A 19,849-nucleotide genomic window follows, 5' to 3' on the forward strand; every position below is an offset into this window, starting at 1 on the left:
TCTGGGAGCGGCGAGGCGGGCTGGCGGCCGCCCCGCCCGCCGGGCGCGGTGCACGCTGGGAGCCGTAGTCCCGGCGAGCCGCCATTTCGCCGGCAGCGTGGGGGCAAGCCGCCCGCGGTGACTTTGCGGCATGGAGAGCGGCTTCGGCTCCGACTTCGGCTCCGACTTCGGCTCCGGGGGTGGCGGTGGCGGGAAGCTGGACCCGGGGCTCATCATGGAGCAGGTGAAGGTGCAGATCGCCGTGGCCAACGCACAGGAGCTCTTGCAGGTCAGGAGGGGCCGAGGGGGGGGCGGCTGCCCTGCGGCCCGGGGCAGCCGGGCCCTGCTGCTGCCCCTCAGCAGTGCGGGGGCGGGGGGACGCGATAGCGGCGGGGGCTGCCGGCCCGGCTGTGCCCGGCCGGGGCCCGCGGCCCCCCTCACGCCCTCTCTCCGCAGCGCATGACGGACAAGTGCTTTCGGAAGTGCATCGGGAAGCCCGGCGGCGCGCTCGACAACTCGGAGCAGGTGAGCGAGGCCGGGGAGACGCGGGGACCCGCGGTCCACCCCCCCGCCCCCCCCGGGGGCGACCGCTGAGGGTTCTCTGTCCCGCAGAAGTGCATCGCCATGTGCATGGACCGGTACATGGACGCCTGGAACACGGTTTCCCGAGCCTACAACTCTCGGCTGCAGCGGGAGAGAGCCAACATGTGATGCGCCCCGGCTCCTTGGACCGGGGAGGGACCATGTGGGGAAGAGACGAGCGGCCAGTCCAGGTGGTTGGGGTGAAATCCTGCTGCCTTTCCAGCCCCTGCCGTGGCAGAGCAATAAACCCTCGCTGAACCTTTTGCATCCATTGGCTTTTATTAGCACCAGCCCCAGGAGCGAGTGAATTTTCCAGCCTTGAGAGCCACCGTGAGCTGCTTGGTTTGCTTCATGCCCTTCCCAACGGTCTGGACTGGCCAAGGCATATAGCAGCTTATTAATGCCTGCTGAAAGGGCTGCGAGAGGCAAGGAGCCTTCTGTGGAAAAGGGGGGCCAAGTCAGCAACACAGTCCCCTTGCCCAGGAAGCAAGCATGGACCCAGCCATCAGGTAGTTACCCAGTCCCTTTTCATCAGTGGAAAAGCAGCTGTAAGATGCTCCACGTGCCACACTTGGCTCTTTCTTCCCTTGTATTTGTATAGCTGTGTGTGGGGCTCACTTTTGGGGTCGCAGGCTTTGACTCAGCTCGAGCAGTGTGTTGGGGGGGCAGGGGTGCTCTTACTAGCTTTGCAGCACAGCCTTGCAAATAGTTGTACAAGTACAGCTGGGAATGAAAAGGGTTGGGAAGTACTTAGGTTGATTTCTTTATAGAATAAAACATGTTTTGTGGCTGTGATGTTCTGTAACTTCTGGTTTGGCTCTGGCACAGACGTTCCATCTTGCAGCCTACCTTCTAGGCCTCATTTTTTTGAGGAAGGAGCACTTCTGCAACAGAGGACTTGGGTCTGCTTTGGGGCTGAGCTTTGTATTGTTCTCAGCTTACACCTCTCCTGGAAAGGTCAGTTTATGCTGTGTCAGCAGTGTGCACAGCAGCTGGAAGAGGAGAGTGTTGGAGGTTAAAAGCGCCCATGCCCCTCTAGTGAGATTTTTTAAATCCCTTCTTTTGAAGCTCTTCTATGTTTTATAAAATATTTCACTGTTTGTTGGGGCAGGGAGAGAGACTGGGAGGACAGTGTCTCCTTACCTGCTAGGACATTCAAAGGGATGTGGGAGAACCCGATTTCATTTAATCTCCCAATGTGGTAGTCTCTATGAAGGGACTAACGTGTTCTCACACAAGGTAAACTATTAGGAGATAACTGGATATTTGGACTAATTGAAACTGAACTGGAGTTTCCCATCCATATTGGGCAGAATGACTACTTGAAAATAAAGTGCTTTCCAGCCACGATTTCTTAGGAGCTTTTTTACTTTTCTTTATGGCTGTATGAATTTTGTGGTACTGGCTGTGTAGCAGTCTTGTCTCATTGATGGGAGCATCCTACAAGTGTTCCAGCCATGGATCTGAACCCATCTTGAGCTGAGCCATGCCTGGAAGCAAGTCTTCCACCTTGCTAGTGCTCTAGCTGGGAAAGTGGTGGATCTCACTGCCAGCTGGGTTGGGAAAGAAGAAACCTCTTGCTATAGCAAAATACAGAGCTTAAGTGCCAAAGACTAGGAAGGGGTTTGGGGTACTAGCTGCTGGTCTGTTTTGGTGGTCGAATCTATGAGGAGATGTCTAAGTCTGCTTAAGATTTGACACGTGAGATCTGCAGCAGGTTTTTTTTGTGAACAGAGGTGTCTGTGTGTCTCATGCTGGCTAGTGGGACCTGACTTCCCACTGAAGAATTTTTATCCTTGGGCCACTATCTCAGCATTTTGCAATTTTCCCACCTAGCTTAACCAGAACAATGGTCTGTGTGGCTATGCCTTAATCTTTGTCAATTTAACTACCAGTTTCCTTATGCAAAGGGCCCTGGGAGCTTGGGGCGGGGGTGTGTGTGTGTGAGAAGCCTGTCCTGATTCTCTAATACAGATGAGGGCCTGTGTGATCCAAGTGTTTTAGTCCTACCTTCTCTTGTGATCAAGTGGTGAGCCAGGGGATCATCACTGAGCTTACTAGTACCAAGCATTGAGTGGAAACAGTAGCATACCCTTTCCAAAAGCCATTGCACAACATAACAGCTCCATCAAGGCAGTGAGGTCTGAGGCTTCTGCAAGGGCATAACTCAGCTGGGGCAAAGTTCACTTGTCTCTTGGCTTGGATTTGGAATGACAGCTCATAGACAGAGGTCAGCCAAACTACATGAATCTCTGGCAGTGCTTCAGGCACCTCTCCAACTAGAAAGGCCACATTTTAATGCGAAGGATGTTTGGCCAGGTCTTAAGATGGGACAGGTCTCATTTATTTATAGAAAATGTCTAGAATTGTACCTGTCTATGCAAAGCAGTTATCAAATGCCCTGGCGTCACAACTGCAGTGGGTCACACAACACTGGCATTTGCTTAATACCTGCAGGCCATCTTCACCACTTTGCAGCATCAAAAAAAAAATGTACAATAGCTGAGGGGTTAGTGCATCCTCTGGCAATTACTCCTCTCATTCATCACCTTCCCTGAGTGGTGAAATGCAGCTTCAGTGCTTGAGGTTCTGCGCAATCCAGCCTTGGACAGCTGTGACTTTGGTGTAGACACCAGGGAAGTATGGCCTGGCACAGCCATAGCCCCAGCTTGTGATTCCTGCTAGAAACCACTTTCCTGAGGGTTCTTTACATGCCAGGGGCCCACCTGCATCACCCTGCAGAGAGAAGAAAAGGGTCCTGTATCAAGCCAAAGAGGCAGCCCAGCCCCGTCAGCCATGAGACATATATAGGAGCATTTGCTGTCTTGTTCCCCACCTTCCCAGGAGCCTGCTTGCAAGCTGGAGGACTGCTCAGTGATGTACTTGCATGCACAATCTGAGGTTGGGGTTCTAGAACATGGCAGAGTATGTTTGGAGGCACAATAGGGTCATGAAACGCGCTCCATGGTATCCCTATGGTCTCTTGCTTGGCATTACCTCTCTGCATGTTTCCCTGACCTGTCACAGGTTGGTGGAGGAAGCAGAAGGAGGTGTATGCAGGATGGACTTGGATAATGGCAACAGCCAGTAGAGATGGATGGACAGACAGCTGAGCTAGGGGAGGCAGGGCAAGGCTGTCCAGAGAGAATACAGCCCGGGGACTTTGCACAAGTTTGCTCTGTCCCAGCCACAGCATTTGCTGCTCTCACACTCACTGAACAACTGTCGACGGTGCCGTGTGGGAAACCGGCACACACCATCCTGCTGCTGATCTGGACAGGGTAGAACTTTTTGCAGGCCTGGTCTCCGATGATGTTCACTGCTGCTTTTTGCAGATGCTTTGACATGACACCTGAGAAGGCAAGTATCACTGTTAGCTTGGTGCAGAGCACGTGAGAAGCAGCAGCATGTGTAGGAGTAGGGTCTCTGCAGCCTTACTTGCTTGCCAATGGGAGCGACCTGCACTGGGACAGTGAATCAGGCCTGGTTCCTCCCCAGCAGAGCAAGCACAGGAAGGTCCCTTTGGTGTGTAGTTTGTCAGGCAGCTCAGCTGACCAGACAGAAATGGTGTCAGGGTGGTCCGTGTACTGCAGGAGCACAGCTGGAGCAGCTGCTACAGGGATGGGGAGCACAGTGGCTGGCGTGCAGAAAGCTTGGGAAGGCTGCAAGAGGGCAGAGGTGTAACCAAATGGAGGAGGAGTACAGTGCATGACTGCTGGGGGGGAAATTTTGGTGACACCAGGCCTTGCCCAGGTTGGTGTCCCCTGCAGGGTCCAGCCTGGCATGGGGAGTGCTTGGGGCAGTGGAGTGGGAATTGTATATGTTTGGGCTCACAGGGTGGGTGGCACTTAGCTTGGCCATCATGGATGTGAGGGAGCCCTCTCAGCCAGTACCTCCTTCCTTCGTGGAGCCCCAGCCTGTGATGAAGCATCTGGCTCCTTCGCGGAAGATGTGTGAATTGTCTGGGAGACATATAGGTTTGATTGTGTTGCTGAACTTGATGGGCATGTTCAGCTCTAGCAGTGCCACATCGTAGTCCAGGCTATAGACGTTGTAAAAAGGGTGCTTGTAGATACGGAATATTTTCTCCATTTTGCCATCGATGCCACTCAGGAATAGTGTTCCTAGAAAGGCCACCCACATTTTGGGGTCACTGTAACTGCAGAAAGAGAGCAAACCTGGCTGTTAGGAGCATGGCCCCACAAGGAGGGCCATTCCTCCAGTTGTGGGGCTGGGATGCACTATGGCCACACCTTGTGAGGCCAGGACCCCTGTCTCCATCACACTGTGGACATGCCCAGGCTTTGCTCCACTCCTTCCTCTTCATGCTTACCTGTAGGGGCACATCTGTAGCAGGGAGTGCGTGCTTCCAGTGAGGCACAGCATCCCAGCCATGGTGCTGGACTGCGAGGAAGCGGAAGGGCTGGTGGGCTGACGGGAGTGAGGCCAAGAGCCAGCTGGCTTCACTAGCCCATCTCAGACTTACATATCGAAGCAGTGAGCTGCAGAGAGCAGCCATCGGTCAGCAATGAGGACAGCCCCACACTTGTGCTCCTTCTGCCGAAGCCAGAGACTGACTTGCCAGGGCCATTCTCCTCGAGCCGCAGTGCTGCCACCCACGATCTTGCTGAAGGCCAGAGCGGTTGTTAAGCCACAGTCTGGGACAGAAGAAGGGGCACCATGGTTTTAAGTAACCGTAAGTGAAAGGGATATCTGCCCTCCTTCCATAGCCCATGCCATGGGGCAGCTTTCTGGGGAGACATACACAGGGCAGTAGGATGTGATGAATTTCATTCACCAGTCTGAGGTGAGGCTGGGCAGAAATGGTATGGTTTGGGAAATTTTACTTGTTACCACAGATCACACCTTCCAGGGATGTGATATGTGAGGAGGGGATGTTTGGATGGACTGGCTGAGCTGTCACACAGCAAGGAATGTGCAGTCCAAGGAGCAGTCCCAGGGATGACAGGACATCTTCTGGGCTGCCCTGTTGTGCAGAGCTGTCTTGCTATCTTGTACTAGCAGACTGACTGGCCAGAAGGCCTGTGTGCTGGGAAATGTGTTCTAATGTTTATAGCAGAGGAGAAGAGGCCACATTTTCTGGCAGAAAATTTGGACCCTGCTCATCCAGCTTCATCTTGTTATAGACTCTGGCAGACCAAGTAGGACCTGGACCACAAAGGGCTGGCCCAGACCCCCAGTGTACAACGGGGGGCCCAAGACAGCCCATGTGAAGTTGGTGGGTTGCATTGGAGAGTCTGGGTAATGTAGAATAAGGCTGGGTGGCAGTCACAGGCTGCAAAGCAGTACTCACCACAGTTGTGCTCATCGAAGCCGTTGCTGCAGTCAACAATGCCATCACATTCGGGATTTTCTTTTCCAATACAGACCTTGCTGGAACACTTGAAGGTGAAGCTAGTACAAGGCACCACTGGAAGGCAATAACCCACGGCCTGCTCAGTATCCTCTGTTCTGGGGCTGGAGGTCTCCCACCAACATGTCAATAAATCTATCATCAATTTTACCTGGGGTTTGGGTGGGCTTGGCAGGCTCAGTGGTTTCCAGAGCTGTGGAGGTTTCTTTCATGGTTGTGATTGTTTTCATCTCCAGGGTGGTTCTGTTGAATGGACTTGCAGGTGTTGTGCTGGGCTGGCGAGTGAGGATGGCTGCAGTAGAAGTTCTCGTGATGGCTGAACTGGAAGGGGTGCCTGTGCCAGGACTGGGCAACTGTGAGATGGTATCCAGGATCCAGTCTTTGAGTTTGGTAATTCTGGAGTACACACCAGGTTTCGTAGGCTGGGCGCAACCAATTCCCCAGCTCACGATGCCAGCCAGATAAAACACTCCTGGGGTCATCTCACAGGCCAAGGGTCCACCTGAATCTCCCTGAGGAGGAAGCAAGGCAAGGGCTGCTCAGCCCAGTCTCCCCAAGACAGGTCTACATGGGGCTGCCCCTCAGCCACATTGGGACGACTTAGCTAGCCCCAAATTCTTCTTTCTCCAGCCCTGTAGGGCTGTCTGCTGCTATGCAGTGTGTGTGCAAGATGTGAGTGTGCAGAGGCTGAAACTGGGGTCAATGGCTCAACCTGGCTGCACAGATACAAGTGGCATTTGTCATGAAAGTTAATAGCTCCTGACAATACTTTTCCACAAATGAAGGACAGCCACTACTACCTACCACTGTCTCGCTGCCACAGGAGGAGACCTGCTTCATCCAGGACTCCAGTCTGGCCAGACAGAGCAGTGGGATATTGGTTTAAGTCATGCTCAACTTGATGGAGCTTTATTTACTTTTCTAAAGCTTCAAGGCAGTGGGGTGGGTTTTTTGAGCTAAGGGTACATGTGGATTACAGCCTGGCCACAGCAGCTCAGTAAATATATCCCAAGGATGTGCTGAGGCTGTGAGTTAGCCCAGCTTTCTGGAGCAATCCACAGAGGAGCAGGGAAATCGCAGACTCTTACCTGGCATGAGTCTATCTTCCCCTCCAGGAAGCCAGCACAGATCATTCGGTCAGTGAGGGAGAAGTTGTAGAGGAAATTGCAGGTCTTCTGGTCTATGATGCCCACAGAGGCTTTCTGTAGGATCTCAGGCTTGGTGACTGCATGAAAACCATAGCATTAGTGAGTCCAGCAAAGGGAACTGGGAACTAACGGCTTTTAGACTGACCCAACACATATTTCAGGAAAACAGGCTCTAATCCCACACAGGAGTTGAATCCCCTATGAGCTACTCTCAGCAGCCCTGAAGCTCCTGGCTCACCCCAGGGCATAGTTTCATACCTGTGGAAAGGCTATTGCACACAGGCAGCAAGTTTCTGTTGTCCTGACAGCTTGTGGGCTCCTGGTCAACTGTTACAGGGACAGTAGGGCTTTGGTAGCACACGTGCCACCCTCAGGCCTTCTCCCTACAATGGGGTCTTTGCTTTTTCTAATTGCTTGGAACATCTTTGCAACTGAGCGTGGTTGCTGAGGCTGACATACTGTCCTGCCAGAGCTACAGCAGATCTGAGGCAATGCCCTACTCTTGCTTAACATGGGACGACTCCTGAGGGGACCCCAGCTGGTTTCTCCTGGTTCCTGCCAAGCTGCTCTTTCCATTTTTTCGTTTGCTGCTGGCTCCTAAATAACTGCGATTTAAGGTAGTGCCCTATGTGCCCTTATTCTTGCGTTTCTGTCAGTTCCTGACTGTCCCTGTTACTGTCCCCTGTCCTGTATGCTCCCAGGACTGTCTGGGTGGCAGTGGCACAGGCTTTACTGCTGAGTCTTGTCACTGCTCTGGAGCAAATCAACTGGTAATGCATTTCTACTTACCGTTCCCTTCTTGGAGGTTACCCCACCCAGAAATTATGCATTTCTTGCCAACAGGAAACTTCTGCACAGCAAGTGGGAGACAGACAGGCTGGATGTATTTGCTGAAGACAAGAGGTCTTGCCAGCTCAAGTATAGCCACATCAAAGTCCAGAATAAAAGGGTCGAAGAGGGGATGCTGGATCACTCTTGTTACATTGACTTTCACTGCATTCCCATCTGTTCCATTTAGTGATGTTGTTCCCACATAGGCTTCGATCTCTTCTGGATTTGTCCTGCAAATACATAATCCTAAACATGCATGCTCACACACATATGCCTAGCATGAATTCTGACATTTAAATTGCAGACAACTTTAAATGATCAGTGTTTGAAACCTTACTTTACCAAAGGAGACCCCAGCACACAGAAGAGTAGCTCTGCTAAGTCAGGCCCAAAGAACTGTCTCCAGCAGTGGCACCTGTCTCCTAAAGAGCAGGTACACATGTAATAATCCTCTCCTCACCTCCAGAAATTTGTTATTTCAGGATTGTTCTGGCACACGGATGGTGTCTCTATATTCAGTAAGTCTTGATGGATATGGGGTTTTGTTTGGATTTTTCTAGAGCTGTGTTTTATTCTTTTTTTTTTTTTAAATCCCATATGAATTTTAAACATTCGGATTAATGACATGTATGAACTGCTTCCTTCTGATTGTTTTCCACCTGCTCTTGGTGGTTATTTGATAACTCAGAGAAACAGTAAGAAGGCATTCCCTAAACACTTCCTCTGTACCCTTCATAATTGTGTAGTCCCTATCACACACTCCCTTCCCACCCAGTTGTCTCTTTACCCAAGTCTAGTCTGATGGATTTCGTCATGCTTGTTATGGATGCTGTTCCACACCCAGTTCATCCTTGTGTCTTGTGTTAGCCTTTTTACAATGTTATTCTAGCACTGCATGCAATGTTTGAGAAGTCAGAATGCTGTGGATTACCAGCAACATACTGGTAATCATCTCAGTTGTTTTTCTAATAATTACTAGCATTCACTTGCTCTTTAATTGCCACTGAACACAGAACTGGTGTTCTCATGGCAATATCCACAGTATTTCTGACCTCTTTTTCTGAATGGTAAAAGCTGATGGAGACCCATCATCATCTGCAGGCAGATAGCACTGCTCTTTTGCTGTGTGCATCACTTAGCATAGAATCATTTAGGTTGGAAAAGACCTTTAAAAGATCATCAAGTCCAACTGTCAACCATGCCTACTAAACCATGTCTTGAAGTGCCTTGTCTACATGTTTTTGAACACCTCCAGGGATGGTGACTCAACCACTTCCCTGGACAGCCTGTTCCAATCCCTGACAACCCTTTCAGTAAAGAAATTTTTCCTAATATCCAATTTAAACCTCCTCTGCTACAACTTGAGGCCATTTCCTCTCATCCTATCTCCAGCCACCTGACAGACGACACCAACACCCACCTCACTACAACCCCCCTCAGGCAGTTGTAGAGAGCGATAAGGTCTCCCCTCAGCCTCCTCTTCTCCGGACTAAACAAACAGCCCCAGTTCCCTCAGCCGCTCCTCATAAGACTTGTGCTCCAGGCCCCTCACCAACTTGGTCGCCCTTCTCTAAACACGCTCCAGCACCTCAATGTCTTCCCTGTAGTGAGGGACCCAAAACTGAACACAGGACTCGAGGTGCTGCCTCACCAGTGCCCAGTACAGGGGAACAACCACCTCCCTGCTCCTGCTGGCCACACTATTTCTGATACAGGCCAGGATGCTGTTGGCATTTTTGGCCACCTGGGCACACTGCTGGCTCATATTCAGCCGGCTGTTGACCAACACCCCCAAGTCTTTTTCTGCCGGGCAGCTTTCCAGCCACTCTTCCCCAAGCCCGTAGCGCTGCATGGGGTTGTTGTGACCCAGTTGCAGGACCCGACACTTGGCCTTGTACAACCTCATACAATTGGTCTCGGCCCATCGATCCAGCCTGTCCAGATCCCTCTGTAGAGCCTTCCTACCCTCCAGCAGATCAACCCTCCCACCCAACTTGGTGTCATCTGCGAACTTGCTGAGAGTGCACTCAATCCTCTCGTCCAGATCATTGATAAAGATATTAAACAGAACTAGCCTCAATACTGAGCCCTCGGGAATGCCACTTGTGACTCGCTGCCAACTGGATTTAACTCCATTCACCACAACTCTCTGGGCTCATCCAGCCAGCCAGTTTTTTCACCCACACTTTTTTTTTTACTTCACGCTTGTCTACCTTGCATTTCACTTGCTGCTTTATTGCCCAGCTAAACACATAAGGTTGTCTTGAAACTCTTCATAGTTAGTCCCCCACCCTTTCTGCCTTCAGGAATTTTTATTCTTGACAAACATTATCCTCTCGCTACTCATTTCTTTATCTGGGTTATTTATAAATCTGGGCTTGGGCTCTTGCTGTTTAACAGAACTATGCAGGATTGAACTGACCATCCTCCCTTTAACAGCTGACTGTGTGTCTATATTTCCTATATTATAGCCAATTTTTAAGGTTAAATTTCTTGAAGAAACTCTCTTGTGGCACCTGTCCTTTTCCACCCCTGTTGCATGTGTTGTCCTTGCTCCCTGCCCAGGCTACTTTAACCTTTCCCTGCCTCATCCCAGCCTCCCCACAACACCCTTTTCCTATGAATCTCTAGCTATAACAAAAATTAATGTCCAGCGTCTGTTCTTGTTTTTCCCCAGTGACTCCAGTGCCACAGCAATGGGTTTGGCTACATGGCTGTGTAAAGCTGCACAGCTTTATGCTGGTGGGCAGGTGAGCTGGAACAGCAGTGCTAGCAGGGACAGACTCTTACTCATTGAAGCAGTGAGCTGCTGACAGCAGCCAGCGGTCCCCAATGACGGTGGCTCCACAGAAATGGATTGAGTATTCTTTCAGGCTGACTTGCCAGGGGATCTCTCCTCTGGAAGCATCTGTTCCTCCCACGATCTTGCTGGGTTTAGAGAACCCAGGTCGTCCTCCACACTCTGAAACAAAAGCCAAAGCATGACTTGTGAGTACTCCTAGCAGAAGACAAGCGAGGAGAGAATTTTGCTCTCTCTAACCAGTAGGAGTGAGCAGGGACAGGTCAGGGCTGAAGTGTGAGGCAGCTGCCCAAGCCCTGCCTGCTGATCGTGGCGGTCCCTGATGGTGGCCGTGCACAGCTATACATGGGCTTTCACCCTAACTGCTGCTCTGCATCTTGCCCTTGGCAAGTCCTTAATCCTGTGCCTTTCTCAAAGGCAGAGTAACCAGCAGCTCTGTGCTTCTTAGCCTTGCCATTCCAGATAAAAAGTTAATCCTAAATTTAGAAAAATACCCTACATCTGTATCTCCCTGCAGAGCTGCTGGAAGGGCTCCTTGGAGCTGACAGGTCATCCTATAGACACATGCCCTCCTTCCCTTCAGGGAGAAGACGCATGCTGCTGTGAAGTTGCAGCCATCAATTTTGAACTACTGGAAGATCCTTAGGTGGCAAACAAAAGTGAGCGGTCGATAGGTTAAACAGTGTCAGACGCTGCTGCGTCTCAGTACCCTGTCCTGGGCCTGCTGGTGCAGACCAGTTACACAGACAGCAGACAAAATTACACATTCAGTTGCATAAGCAAAGGAGGAACTCATCTGCACAGGTACTGAGTGACTTTGCCAGGCTGCTCTGGGTGAGCCGGGGTAGCCAGATAATGTAACTTGTGCCTTGGCCCTTAGCACTTAGGCAAGGGTTGTGTGGGTCACCCTACTGAAGGTCATTTCAGCTCAGCAGCAGAAGAACCTGACATTTGGACCTGTACCAGCCATTCTTCCTGCCAAGGTGCACCCACCCTGTAGGTGCTCATACCTTGTGGTCTTGATGCAGTCACCGGGTTGCTGGCAGCTGGGGGTGGTGAAGTGGTGCGGATTGCTCCGGGAGTGGTGGTGTTTATCTTTTCAGAGCTGACCATGTTATTATTAGTACTGGTGTGTTTTATAGGGACAGTACGGGCTATGGAGGTGGGGAAGGCAGAAATAGCATCCAAGATCCAGTTTCTGAGTTTGGTAACACGTGTGTAAACCCCGGGCCGCCTGGCTTCAGCGCATCCAATTCCCCAGCTCACAATTCCTGCCAGGAAAAACTTGCCGGATGGTTCTTGGCAAACCAGGGGCCCACCAGAGTCACCCTGCAAGAGAAGCCAGATGGTGAGCTTTCACTGGGGACACTCCAAGCTTGCCCTGGCCACCCTCAGCATACCTCTGGCAGACTGGGTCTCTCTGTCCCTGTGTATCCCAGCTCACCTCTGCTTATTTGCTCCAGCCTAGCGGTGAGTGAAGCATCTCCTGTGCTGGCCTTTGGGTGCTCCTCTGTGTCCTCTATTAAGCAGTAGCATTGTGCCCTTGATATGCCAGAAGAGCATAAGACCATCCTCCATAAAATCTAGGGTAAGCATTGCTACTGGTTTAATCATTTGTTAAACTGCTGCTCTTAAAGGTTAAGCCCAGCAGCCCCTAAACAGCCAGATGATGGGTGTTCATTGCATGATAGGCAACCCAGGGAGACCATGCTAATCTTTGCATGTTTTCTTGATTTGGCCTATGGTTTCCTGGTCAATTCTTTGGTGCTGGGGGGCCATGAGTGTTGCTGATGTAGGACATGTGGTGTCTGTGATGCTGGCAGTGCCTTCTGGGGGTTGGATTGCTATGGGTGAGTAATTAATAACCAGATGGGTCACGTTCATCATCCAACCTTGAATCTTCCATTCTTGGCCCCTTCTCTCGTGTTTGTGCTGCACTTGGTGCAGAAATGTGAAGCACTACCGCCAAAGAAGTGCAGTTTTGGTCAGCTGGTGGCTGTGGCTATGAAGGGCCCTGCCAAATCACAGGGACAGCCATGGAAATCACAGTCCTCCTCTCACAACACATTGTGAAAGGCAGGATTTTCTCCAGCTGACCACTTGCAATTCCAGGCTGGATAAAAGCTAACTAGGGATAACACCGAGTTGTTCACCAACAACTGTTGTGTATGTTTTAGTTTCCACTGCTGCCCTTTGCCATCTGGATTTTGATCTGAGGACCTGCCAGGTACATTGGTAGTGCCAGCCCTGATTACAGCTCAGGAAGTAGAGAAAAGTAGTTAAATAGCCAAAAGAGCCCCTTAAACAGCAGTGCCTTGCTCTAAGCACTAGGGAACATATCCTCACTTTTGTCTTCTGCAGTCCCTGCAGATCCATGCTTGGTTCCAAGGCACAGCCTCAAACCTTGCAGGGGGAACCATGACCATGGTGTCAGATCCTGCCTCTTGAAGTACTGCTTGGTGCATACTGGGAGGGAAAAGACTCATGCAGGGAGGTGTGTCGGCTTCCCTGGGCAAAGCTTACCTGGCAGGAGTCGATTTTCCCCTCCAGGTAGCCAGCACACAGCATCCTGTCTGTGAGGACATGGCTGTAGAGGCTGGAGCACAGCGTCTGGTCCAGCAGCTCCACCGTTGCTTTCTGCAGGAACTCAGGTTTCACCACTAAACGAGAAAGACGCAACCGTGAACTCACCACAGGGAGCCTCGCACGGCACCAGCTCCCCATGCTACAGCTCACCCCAGCTGGCAAGAACACGGCCCGAGTTCCCTTCCCTGATGCCTCCTGCACCGCTCACACCCCACCATGCCTCCTGCCATGCTTTGCTTACAGAAATCCTCCTTGAGGTAGCCCCAGCCAGAGATAAGGCACTTCTTGCTGGTGGGGAAGTGATGCCCAGCGTCTGGCAGGCACACAGGCTGGATGTACGTAGTGAAGGTCACAGGTCTCTTCAGCTCCAGCACGGCCACATCATAGTCAGCTGTGTCGGGATTGTAGGAGGGGTGTGGGATGATGCGTGCGATGTCCATTTTCACCGTGCTGCTGTCTGAGCCTCTGAGGGAGGTGGTCCCCGTGTAAGCTGCCCACATGGCTGGGTCCTGAAACCTGGAAGAGAGACAGCAGGGACTGCGTGACCCTGCAGCCACAGCATCGCCCTGCAAACCAGAGCCGCCGGTTGCGGGTGATGCTGCCTCCCGACCATCCTGCCATCCCTGTGGACAAGAGCTCCCCGTGGCTTAATCCGGTAAGGGAAGGAAACCAGGCATGATGGGCCAGTGTGGTACAGCGGGAGCCTGAGCCAGAAGATACGGCAGCTTTTGGAAACAGGGCCGGGGGGCAAGCTAGCGTGGCTAGAGCTTACTCAGTAAAGCAGTGAGCGGCAGACACCAGCCACTTCTCTGTGAGGATTGCAGCACCGCAGAAGTGCTCGTTGTTCTCTCGCAGGCTGACTTGCCACGGGAACTCCCCTCTGGATGCCTCTGAGCCTCCAACTATCCTGCTGGCAGTCTGCATGGCAGGGCGGCTCCCGCAGTCTGAAAGGGAGGAGAGAGCCAGTGCATCAGGATCCTGCCGGCTGTGCCCCACCAAAGTGCTCTTGGGGACAAGTGGGAAAAGCTGCTTCTGCTCTTGGGGACAAGTGGGAAAAGCTGCTACAGCTTTGTGCATGCTCCCAGCACATGCTTAAGCAGCAGGACTTTGCCAGGGATGTCACAGGGCAGACTTTAACCTGCAGGCTCGGAAAAGAGCACTGCAAAGCAGTGGGCCATCACAGCATCCTCCCTGAAACTTCTAAAGCAAGAAATTCTGGAGATATCTTGGCTAGTTCCACAAGCTCAGCCACTGCCTCATGGTCTGCTCCCAGCAGCTCGTGGGCATGTGGTGCCCATGACTCTTTGAAGTTGGTGGTGGGACCAAGGTGTTTCTAGGGTACAATTCCCCTCATCCTGATGCAGACGTCTACTATTGGCCCATGTCTTTGGCTCTCTTCAGTGCCCAGAAGCGCAGTGGTCTGCAGCAGTGGGATGTGGCCTGTCCCCCATGTCCAGGAGACCTGCTGCAAGAGACTCACCACAGCCCCTTTCATCAGGGGCATCTGCACAGTCTTTTTGGCCATCGCATTCAGGGTTTTCTTTCCACACACACTGGGTATTGCAGCAAGTGAACGTGTCTCCAGGGCAGCTCCCTGGGGACAGCAAGGCTTGAGTCACTTGTGTCTTCTGCAGCCCTCCCAGCAATGAACCCCCGGCTTCCCTAGGGGCAGCCACCACAGTGTCCTTGTCCCTCTGCTCCCTGGCAGTGCCGGAGTCCCTGCAGGATGGAGCCGGGAGCAGAGCTGCAGCCCTTATTGCAGCAAAGTGGTGCAGGGCCCTGGACCACCAGGTGATGAACAAGATGGGGTACAAACACCTCTTGTATCTGCAGCCAGGCCGCTGGTGAGGAGAAGGCTACAGGTCAGGCTGCAGAGTGCAGCCGAGGGAGCTGGGGCAGATGGCTCTTCCTGCTGCCTGGCTCTTACCTGATTTCAGTCCAGGTCTGTAGGGAGAAACCTCACTGGGACCTGTGACGAAGTGGAAAGAATGGGGATCAGTGAGGGCGTCCCAGTCGGGTGCACAGAAGCTGCATGTTCCCATGGACTGTGCTGCTCCCGGGCCAGGGCTGGCAGAGGCTTTGCTTCATTTTTTCCTCTTGCCTGGCCATCACTTTTCCTGCCCCACAGCCAGCAGGGAGCTCCTGGCCTTGAGCTCACCGGGACCCTTCTTCAGTTTGCTCCACCGTGGGCACAGTGCGCAGTGGAGGAACAGCCGTCTACAGCCCTGCAGGCTTTTGGGGTGATCCCAGGTGCAGGGAGAAATTCCCAAGAGCTGTGGCACTGAGTTGCCTCCCAGGAGCAGGCTCCAAGGCTGAAGCTATGCAGGGCTGTTGCCTAAAGCCAAGGGGTGTCTGTGCACCCTCCATTTGGGCTGCACAAGGCTCCCAAAGGTCCAGGGACCCTGCCCATCATTGCAGGGAGTGCAGAGGGAGCTGCAGAGGAACCCACACCTTCGTGTTTTCCAGGCATATGTTTTTTTTAATCCCCTGGACCTGGAGTCCTACGGTCACATGCAACTCCACAGTCACTGATGGAAAGGAGAATTTCTAGTCGGGTGGTTTCAGAGAATAATTAAAATATGAGAAATATCTACCTAAGCAGGAATTATTGCTACAACTCTGAGGACTGCCTAAGGGCTGCTGTGCGCTTGTAGGTACAGTCAACCCAGCAATTAACCTCCTGAAGCTTGACCTCTTGCCCCTCAGGCTGGTTCCAGGTGCTGCAAGAAAAGCCAAAGCTGCAATTTTTGCTTTAGGCTCTGTTGGTGCAGGGGAGAGAGCAGCAGGACAGCATTAGCGTTGGAGGGCGACCTGGGGACTCCCCCACAAATGTCTGTTGAGCAACCGCCAAGATCTAGGCATGTTTCTGCTGCTGTCTTGTGAAGCTGGTAGCACCTGGGAGCCAGGCAGAGCATCTTTTGTTGGTTTGCTTCGGTGCCTGGCAGCACCTCCATTTCTAACATTGCTGCTGGGCACAAAGCCTTGACTGGACATCCAGAGCTAAAGCCTTGTGGCAGTTTGGCTATCTGAGACACAGTCTGTGGTTTTGCTAGTGTGACGTTTGGTGCTAGCAGCACCGGCACAAGGCACCTTGCTCTGGCTGCCCAGCAGTTGCAGGAGGAGCATACCTGTAAGAGAAGCTGAGGATATTGTCCCGTAGGCAGCCAGGGAGAGACCCTGCTTGTGCAGGGCAGCTGCCAGCCCGTGCCTGAGCGCTTCTTTCTCCATGGTAGAGCTCAGGGGCTGGGAATCCTGGGGGGCAAAGCGGAGGCGAAAGTGGACGATCACGCTTGAATTTCCATTCCTGCTGGAAGACAGAGAAGTAATGGGTACATTGGCTCCGTGGTCAGTACAAGGGACAGGCTTTTGTGGTAGCTGCCTACAGGGAACTCGAGGGAAACAGAACTAATTCTTAATAATTTAAGGTGCAAGTTTCTCTGGAGATGTGCTCTGGTTGAAATGGTCTTTTGCATTTTTTTTCTTTGGCCCAGAGTTCAGCTTTGGTTGAACAAAGCTGTTTTCCTCTGCCTTTCTGACTGCATTTCCAAATGGAAAAATCCAGAACATTGGTGCGAACCCAGAAGAAAATCCAGCCTTGACCAAAAAGCAGTTTCTCTTTGTACTAGTTTTGAACAAGAACACAGGTGTGAGCTCACCTTCTTGGTGGAGTTTGTCAGGATGCCCTGAAACACGAGCTGCACAGTCTGCAGAGAGAGCTGCCTACACTCACCTGTAGCCCAGGATGGTGCAACCAGTGCAGCTCCAGTCCAGCTGGGAGTCCTGGAAACTGGACAGAAACTGCAAAGCAAAGAACGATGATCACACACTTACTGGGCAGAAGATCCCAGGGAGGTGGGACTAGATGATGCATGGGATTTTGCAAGGAACTGGAGCTAGCTGAAGCATCATCTCTTGTCTCTAGGCAGCAGGAGCACCTGTGTCCAGCTCATGTGTAACCCTTTTCCCACCCTGGCTCAGGGCACAAGGCAGCACATCCTTTCTTTATGCCTTCCTACCACCTCTCCTGTGAAAGGAACAGACCTGAGCACACATTTCCCACTCTGCAAATGTCTCTTAGGGCCCTGACGGGGCCTCTCAAAGTGCAGCTCAGCCCTGTGGTATACCCTGCTGATGTTTAAGAAATTCCTGTTTTCCTCCTGCCCTTGGCATCCAGATTCTCCTGAATGAGAACAGTTGAGCTGGGCCCTGGGGAGCCGCCACAGTCTTTCCCAAGTCTTCTCCTGCCAAGCTCAGATGAACTCACCAGCCTCTCAAGAGCAGGCGTCAGCACCCTGTAGTAATCCGAGTTCTCCATCTGTAAGCTGCTATTGAATGCGATTCCTTGCAGCTCCACTGTGTGCTCAAAGCTGGTCTCTCCCGCAGGATGACAGGCTGCCAGAGAGGGAAGGTGTCTGTCAGGGGCACAAAGGACACACGGAGGTTTGGGGCCATGGCTGGACCCAGCTTTCCTCGCTGCTCGCTTTGGAACATGGGTCTCATCATGTCCTTTAGACCCCCCTGGTCTGAGCAGCTTGACTGTCCCCGACCACCCCTGGCTGCCTTGGGGGTGCCCCATGGCCGTGCTGGGCTACCCTGCACACATGCAATAGGAAAATCTAATTTGAACTTGAAAAAGGTGGATTTTTGTCAAGCCTGGGACAAAAAAGTTCATGGTCAGATGGGTGCAACCTGGCAGTGCAATCCCAGATTGGCCCCATCCTTGCAGGAACAGGCTGCTGGGTACCAAAGCCAGCTTAGAAAGTGGTACTGTACAGTAGAGCTGTGCTGGTGGGATCTCAGCCTGGGGTCCACACCAGGGGGCTGGCCTGAGGTGGCATCTAGCCATGGGACACCAGAGGCAGCAGGAGGAAGGTGGGAGAGGCGAGGAGACAGTGGTCATGATTTTGAGTGGGACAGTAAAACAGGCAATGGTCGGTGGCTGCTAGAGGTTGTGACAGGAGATGGCTGGGGCGGCAAGGTACAGCGACACAAAATTTGAGAGTCACAGGGAGAGATTAGAGGAGAGGAATAGAGGATACATGTCATGCGATGCTGAAGATAAAGTGCTTTAAAGTCAGACATTCAGAACATGAGTTGTCTAGAGCCCTTGCAGTTTGTGTGTATATATGAGGAGAGCTGACCGCATTTTGTCCTCAGCAGAAGGCTTTTGAGGGTTTTTGCTGTGAGGACCGTGAGCTGTTGTCATGGTGTAACCCCAGGAGGTAACTAAGCACCACGCAGCCGCTCACTCACTCCCCCCCCCCCCTCTGCAGTGGGTTAGGGTTAGGGGAGAGAATCAGGAAAAAAAGTAAAACTCATGGGTTGAGATAAGAACAGTTTAACAGAACAGAAAGGAAGACACTAATAATGACAATAATAACAATAACAAAACGACAATAATAATAAAAGGATTGGAATATGCAAAACAAGTGATGCACAAAGCAGTTGCTCACCACTCGCTGACCGATGCCCAGTTAGTTCCCAAGCCACGATCCCCCCCAGGCCAACTCCCCCCAGTTTCTATACTAGACATGACGTCAGGTGGTATGGAATACCCCTCTGGCCACTTTGGGTCAGCTGTCCTGGCTGTGTGCCCTCCCAACTTCTTATGCCCTTCCAGCCTTCTTGCTGGCTGGGCATGAGAAGCTGAAAAATCCTTGACTTAGTCTAAACACCACTCAGCAACAACTGAAAGCATCAGCGTGTTATCCACATTCTTATAGTACTGAACCCAAAACATAACACTATACCAGCAACTAGAAGGAAAATTAACTCTCTCTCAGCTGAAACCAGGACAGCTTTGCAAGCCGTTTCTTTTCTGGAGCAGATAAACTGAAAGAACGTACCCAGCTTCGCACTTACCCAGCAGGATCCCCAGGTAGAGAGCTGTCACGCCGCCCACCACGGCAGCAGCAACGGTTACCTTCCAGCAGCTGGCCCTCAGTCCTCTTCTCTGGGTGCCTAGCACTGCCTTTATCTGGTCCATGATTTCTGAGCAGCTCTACAGATGGCCTCTGTGATTAAAAAGAAGAAGAGGAAAAGGACAAGTCTGGGATGAAATGTGACATGCCAGCTATGGTTACCCCAGGAGCTCCAAGCAGCGCCTTATCACAAGAAGTAAAAGGATGGATACACAGTCCATCCCCTGAATATGCCTTAGGCTATAGTCAGGAGATTTTACTAATACGTCCAGGTTGTAGGACCTGAACGCATCAACCATGGTGGCCCCTCCCTGCCTGGTTCCCCTTCCCTTTCTTCCTAGGAGGCCACCACTGAGCATGGCCGTGTCCATTGTGAGTACAAACCAGCCTGATGCCTCCATCTCCGTGCTCCGCACAGGTGGTTTTGGTGACACAAGCTCTGCTGAGCACTGAACCAGTGTCCCAGCATCACAGGCCCTGCCTCGGGGTCCAACCAGGACAGCACACGGTACCTGCTCTTCAGCAGGCAGTCCCCCAGGTTTGTTTTAGCAGCAGGATTTCAAGGTCCTACCACCTATGATGCCAGGGTGAACGGATACACCAGCTCATAGCAAGGGCTGAGTATGGA

The 19,849-nt window shown here is 52.0% G+C and overlaps 2 protein-coding genes across 4 annotated transcripts; one reads left to right on the plus strand and one right to left on the minus strand.

Moving 5' to 3' along the window:
* The first annotated feature begins 31 nt into the window (after positions 1-31).
* Positions 32-1,927, plus strand: TIMM13 (translocase of inner mitochondrial membrane 13). Of its 2 annotated transcripts, XR_012651958.1 has the most exons (4): positions 32-268; positions 436-504; positions 592-752; positions 847-1,927. XR_012651958.1 is itself a non-coding variant. In XM_075038329.1 (3 exons), the coding sequence occupies exons 1-3, from the start codon at positions 131-133 to the stop codon at positions 688-690; spliced, it is 306 nt and encodes a 101-aa protein (XP_074894430.1). In that variant the 5' UTR covers positions 33-130; the 3' UTR covers positions 691-1,927. The 2 variants fall into 2 exon arrangements, 1 of the variants encoding a protein (XP_074894430.1); XM_075038329.1 differs by having other exon boundaries at positions 33-268; positions 592-1,927.
* A 1,045-nt stretch (positions 1,928-2,972) lies between these two features.
* TMPRSS9 (transmembrane serine protease 9) lies at positions 2,973-19,286 on the minus strand. Of its 2 annotated transcripts, XM_075037507.1 has the most exons (19): positions 19,163-19,286; positions 17,565-17,692; positions 17,031-17,098; positions 16,429-16,607; positions 15,228-15,269; positions 14,781-14,894; positions 14,073-14,244; positions 13,542-13,816; positions 13,238-13,374; positions 11,725-12,043; positions 10,705-10,876; positions 7,873-8,144; positions 7,024-7,160; positions 6,087-6,447; positions 5,876-5,992; positions 5,048-5,219; positions 4,455-4,720; positions 3,777-3,913; positions 2,973-3,297 (listed from the first exon to the last, which is right to left on the minus strand). In XM_075037507.1, the coding sequence occupies exons 1-19, from the start codon at positions 19,284-19,286 to the stop codon at positions 3,136-3,138; spliced, it is 3,354 nt and encodes a 1,117-aa protein (XP_074893608.1). In that variant the 3' UTR covers positions 2,973-3,135. The 2 variants fall into 2 exon arrangements, with proteins under 2 accessions (XP_074893608.1, XP_074893609.1); XM_075037508.1 differs by lacking the exons at positions 14,781-14,894; positions 17,031-17,098; positions 17,565-17,692; positions 19,163-19,286 and having other exon boundaries at positions 16,429-16,530.
* Between the last annotated feature and the right edge of the window lie 563 nt (positions 19,287-19,849).

This window comes from Buteo buteo, chromosome 10, assembly GCF_964188355.1.
Source record: "Buteo buteo chromosome 10, bButBut1.hap1.1, whole genome shotgun sequence".
NCBI classification, from domain to species: domain Eukaryota; kingdom Metazoa; phylum Chordata; class Aves; order Accipitriformes; family Accipitridae; genus Buteo; species Buteo buteo.

Coding starts and splice junctions, on each gene's coding strand:
- TMPRSS9 (XM_075037507.1), bottom strand. CDS start 19,286: ATGGACCAGATAAAGGCAGTGCTAGGCACCCAGAGAAGAGGACTGAGG. Junction 13,375..13,541: donor CTACCTCAAGGAGGATTTCT/GTAAGCAAAGCA, acceptor TTTCTCGTTTAG/TGGTGAAACCTGAGTTCCTG. Junction 7,161..7,872: donor TAACCTCCAAGAAGGGAACG/GTAAGTAGAAAT, acceptor GTTTTCATGCAG/TCACCAAGCCTGAGATCCTA.
- TIMM13 (XM_075038329.1), top strand. CDS start 131: ATGGAGAGCGGCTTCGGCTCCGACTTCGGCTCCGACTTCGGCTCCGGG. Junction 269..435: donor ACGCACAGGAGCTCTTGCAG/GTCAGGAGGGGC, acceptor CTCTCTCCGCAG/CGCATGACGGACAAGTGCTT. Junction 505..591: donor CGCTCGACAACTCGGAGCAG/GTGAGCGAGGCC, acceptor TCTGTCCCGCAG/AAGTGCATCGCCATGTGCAT.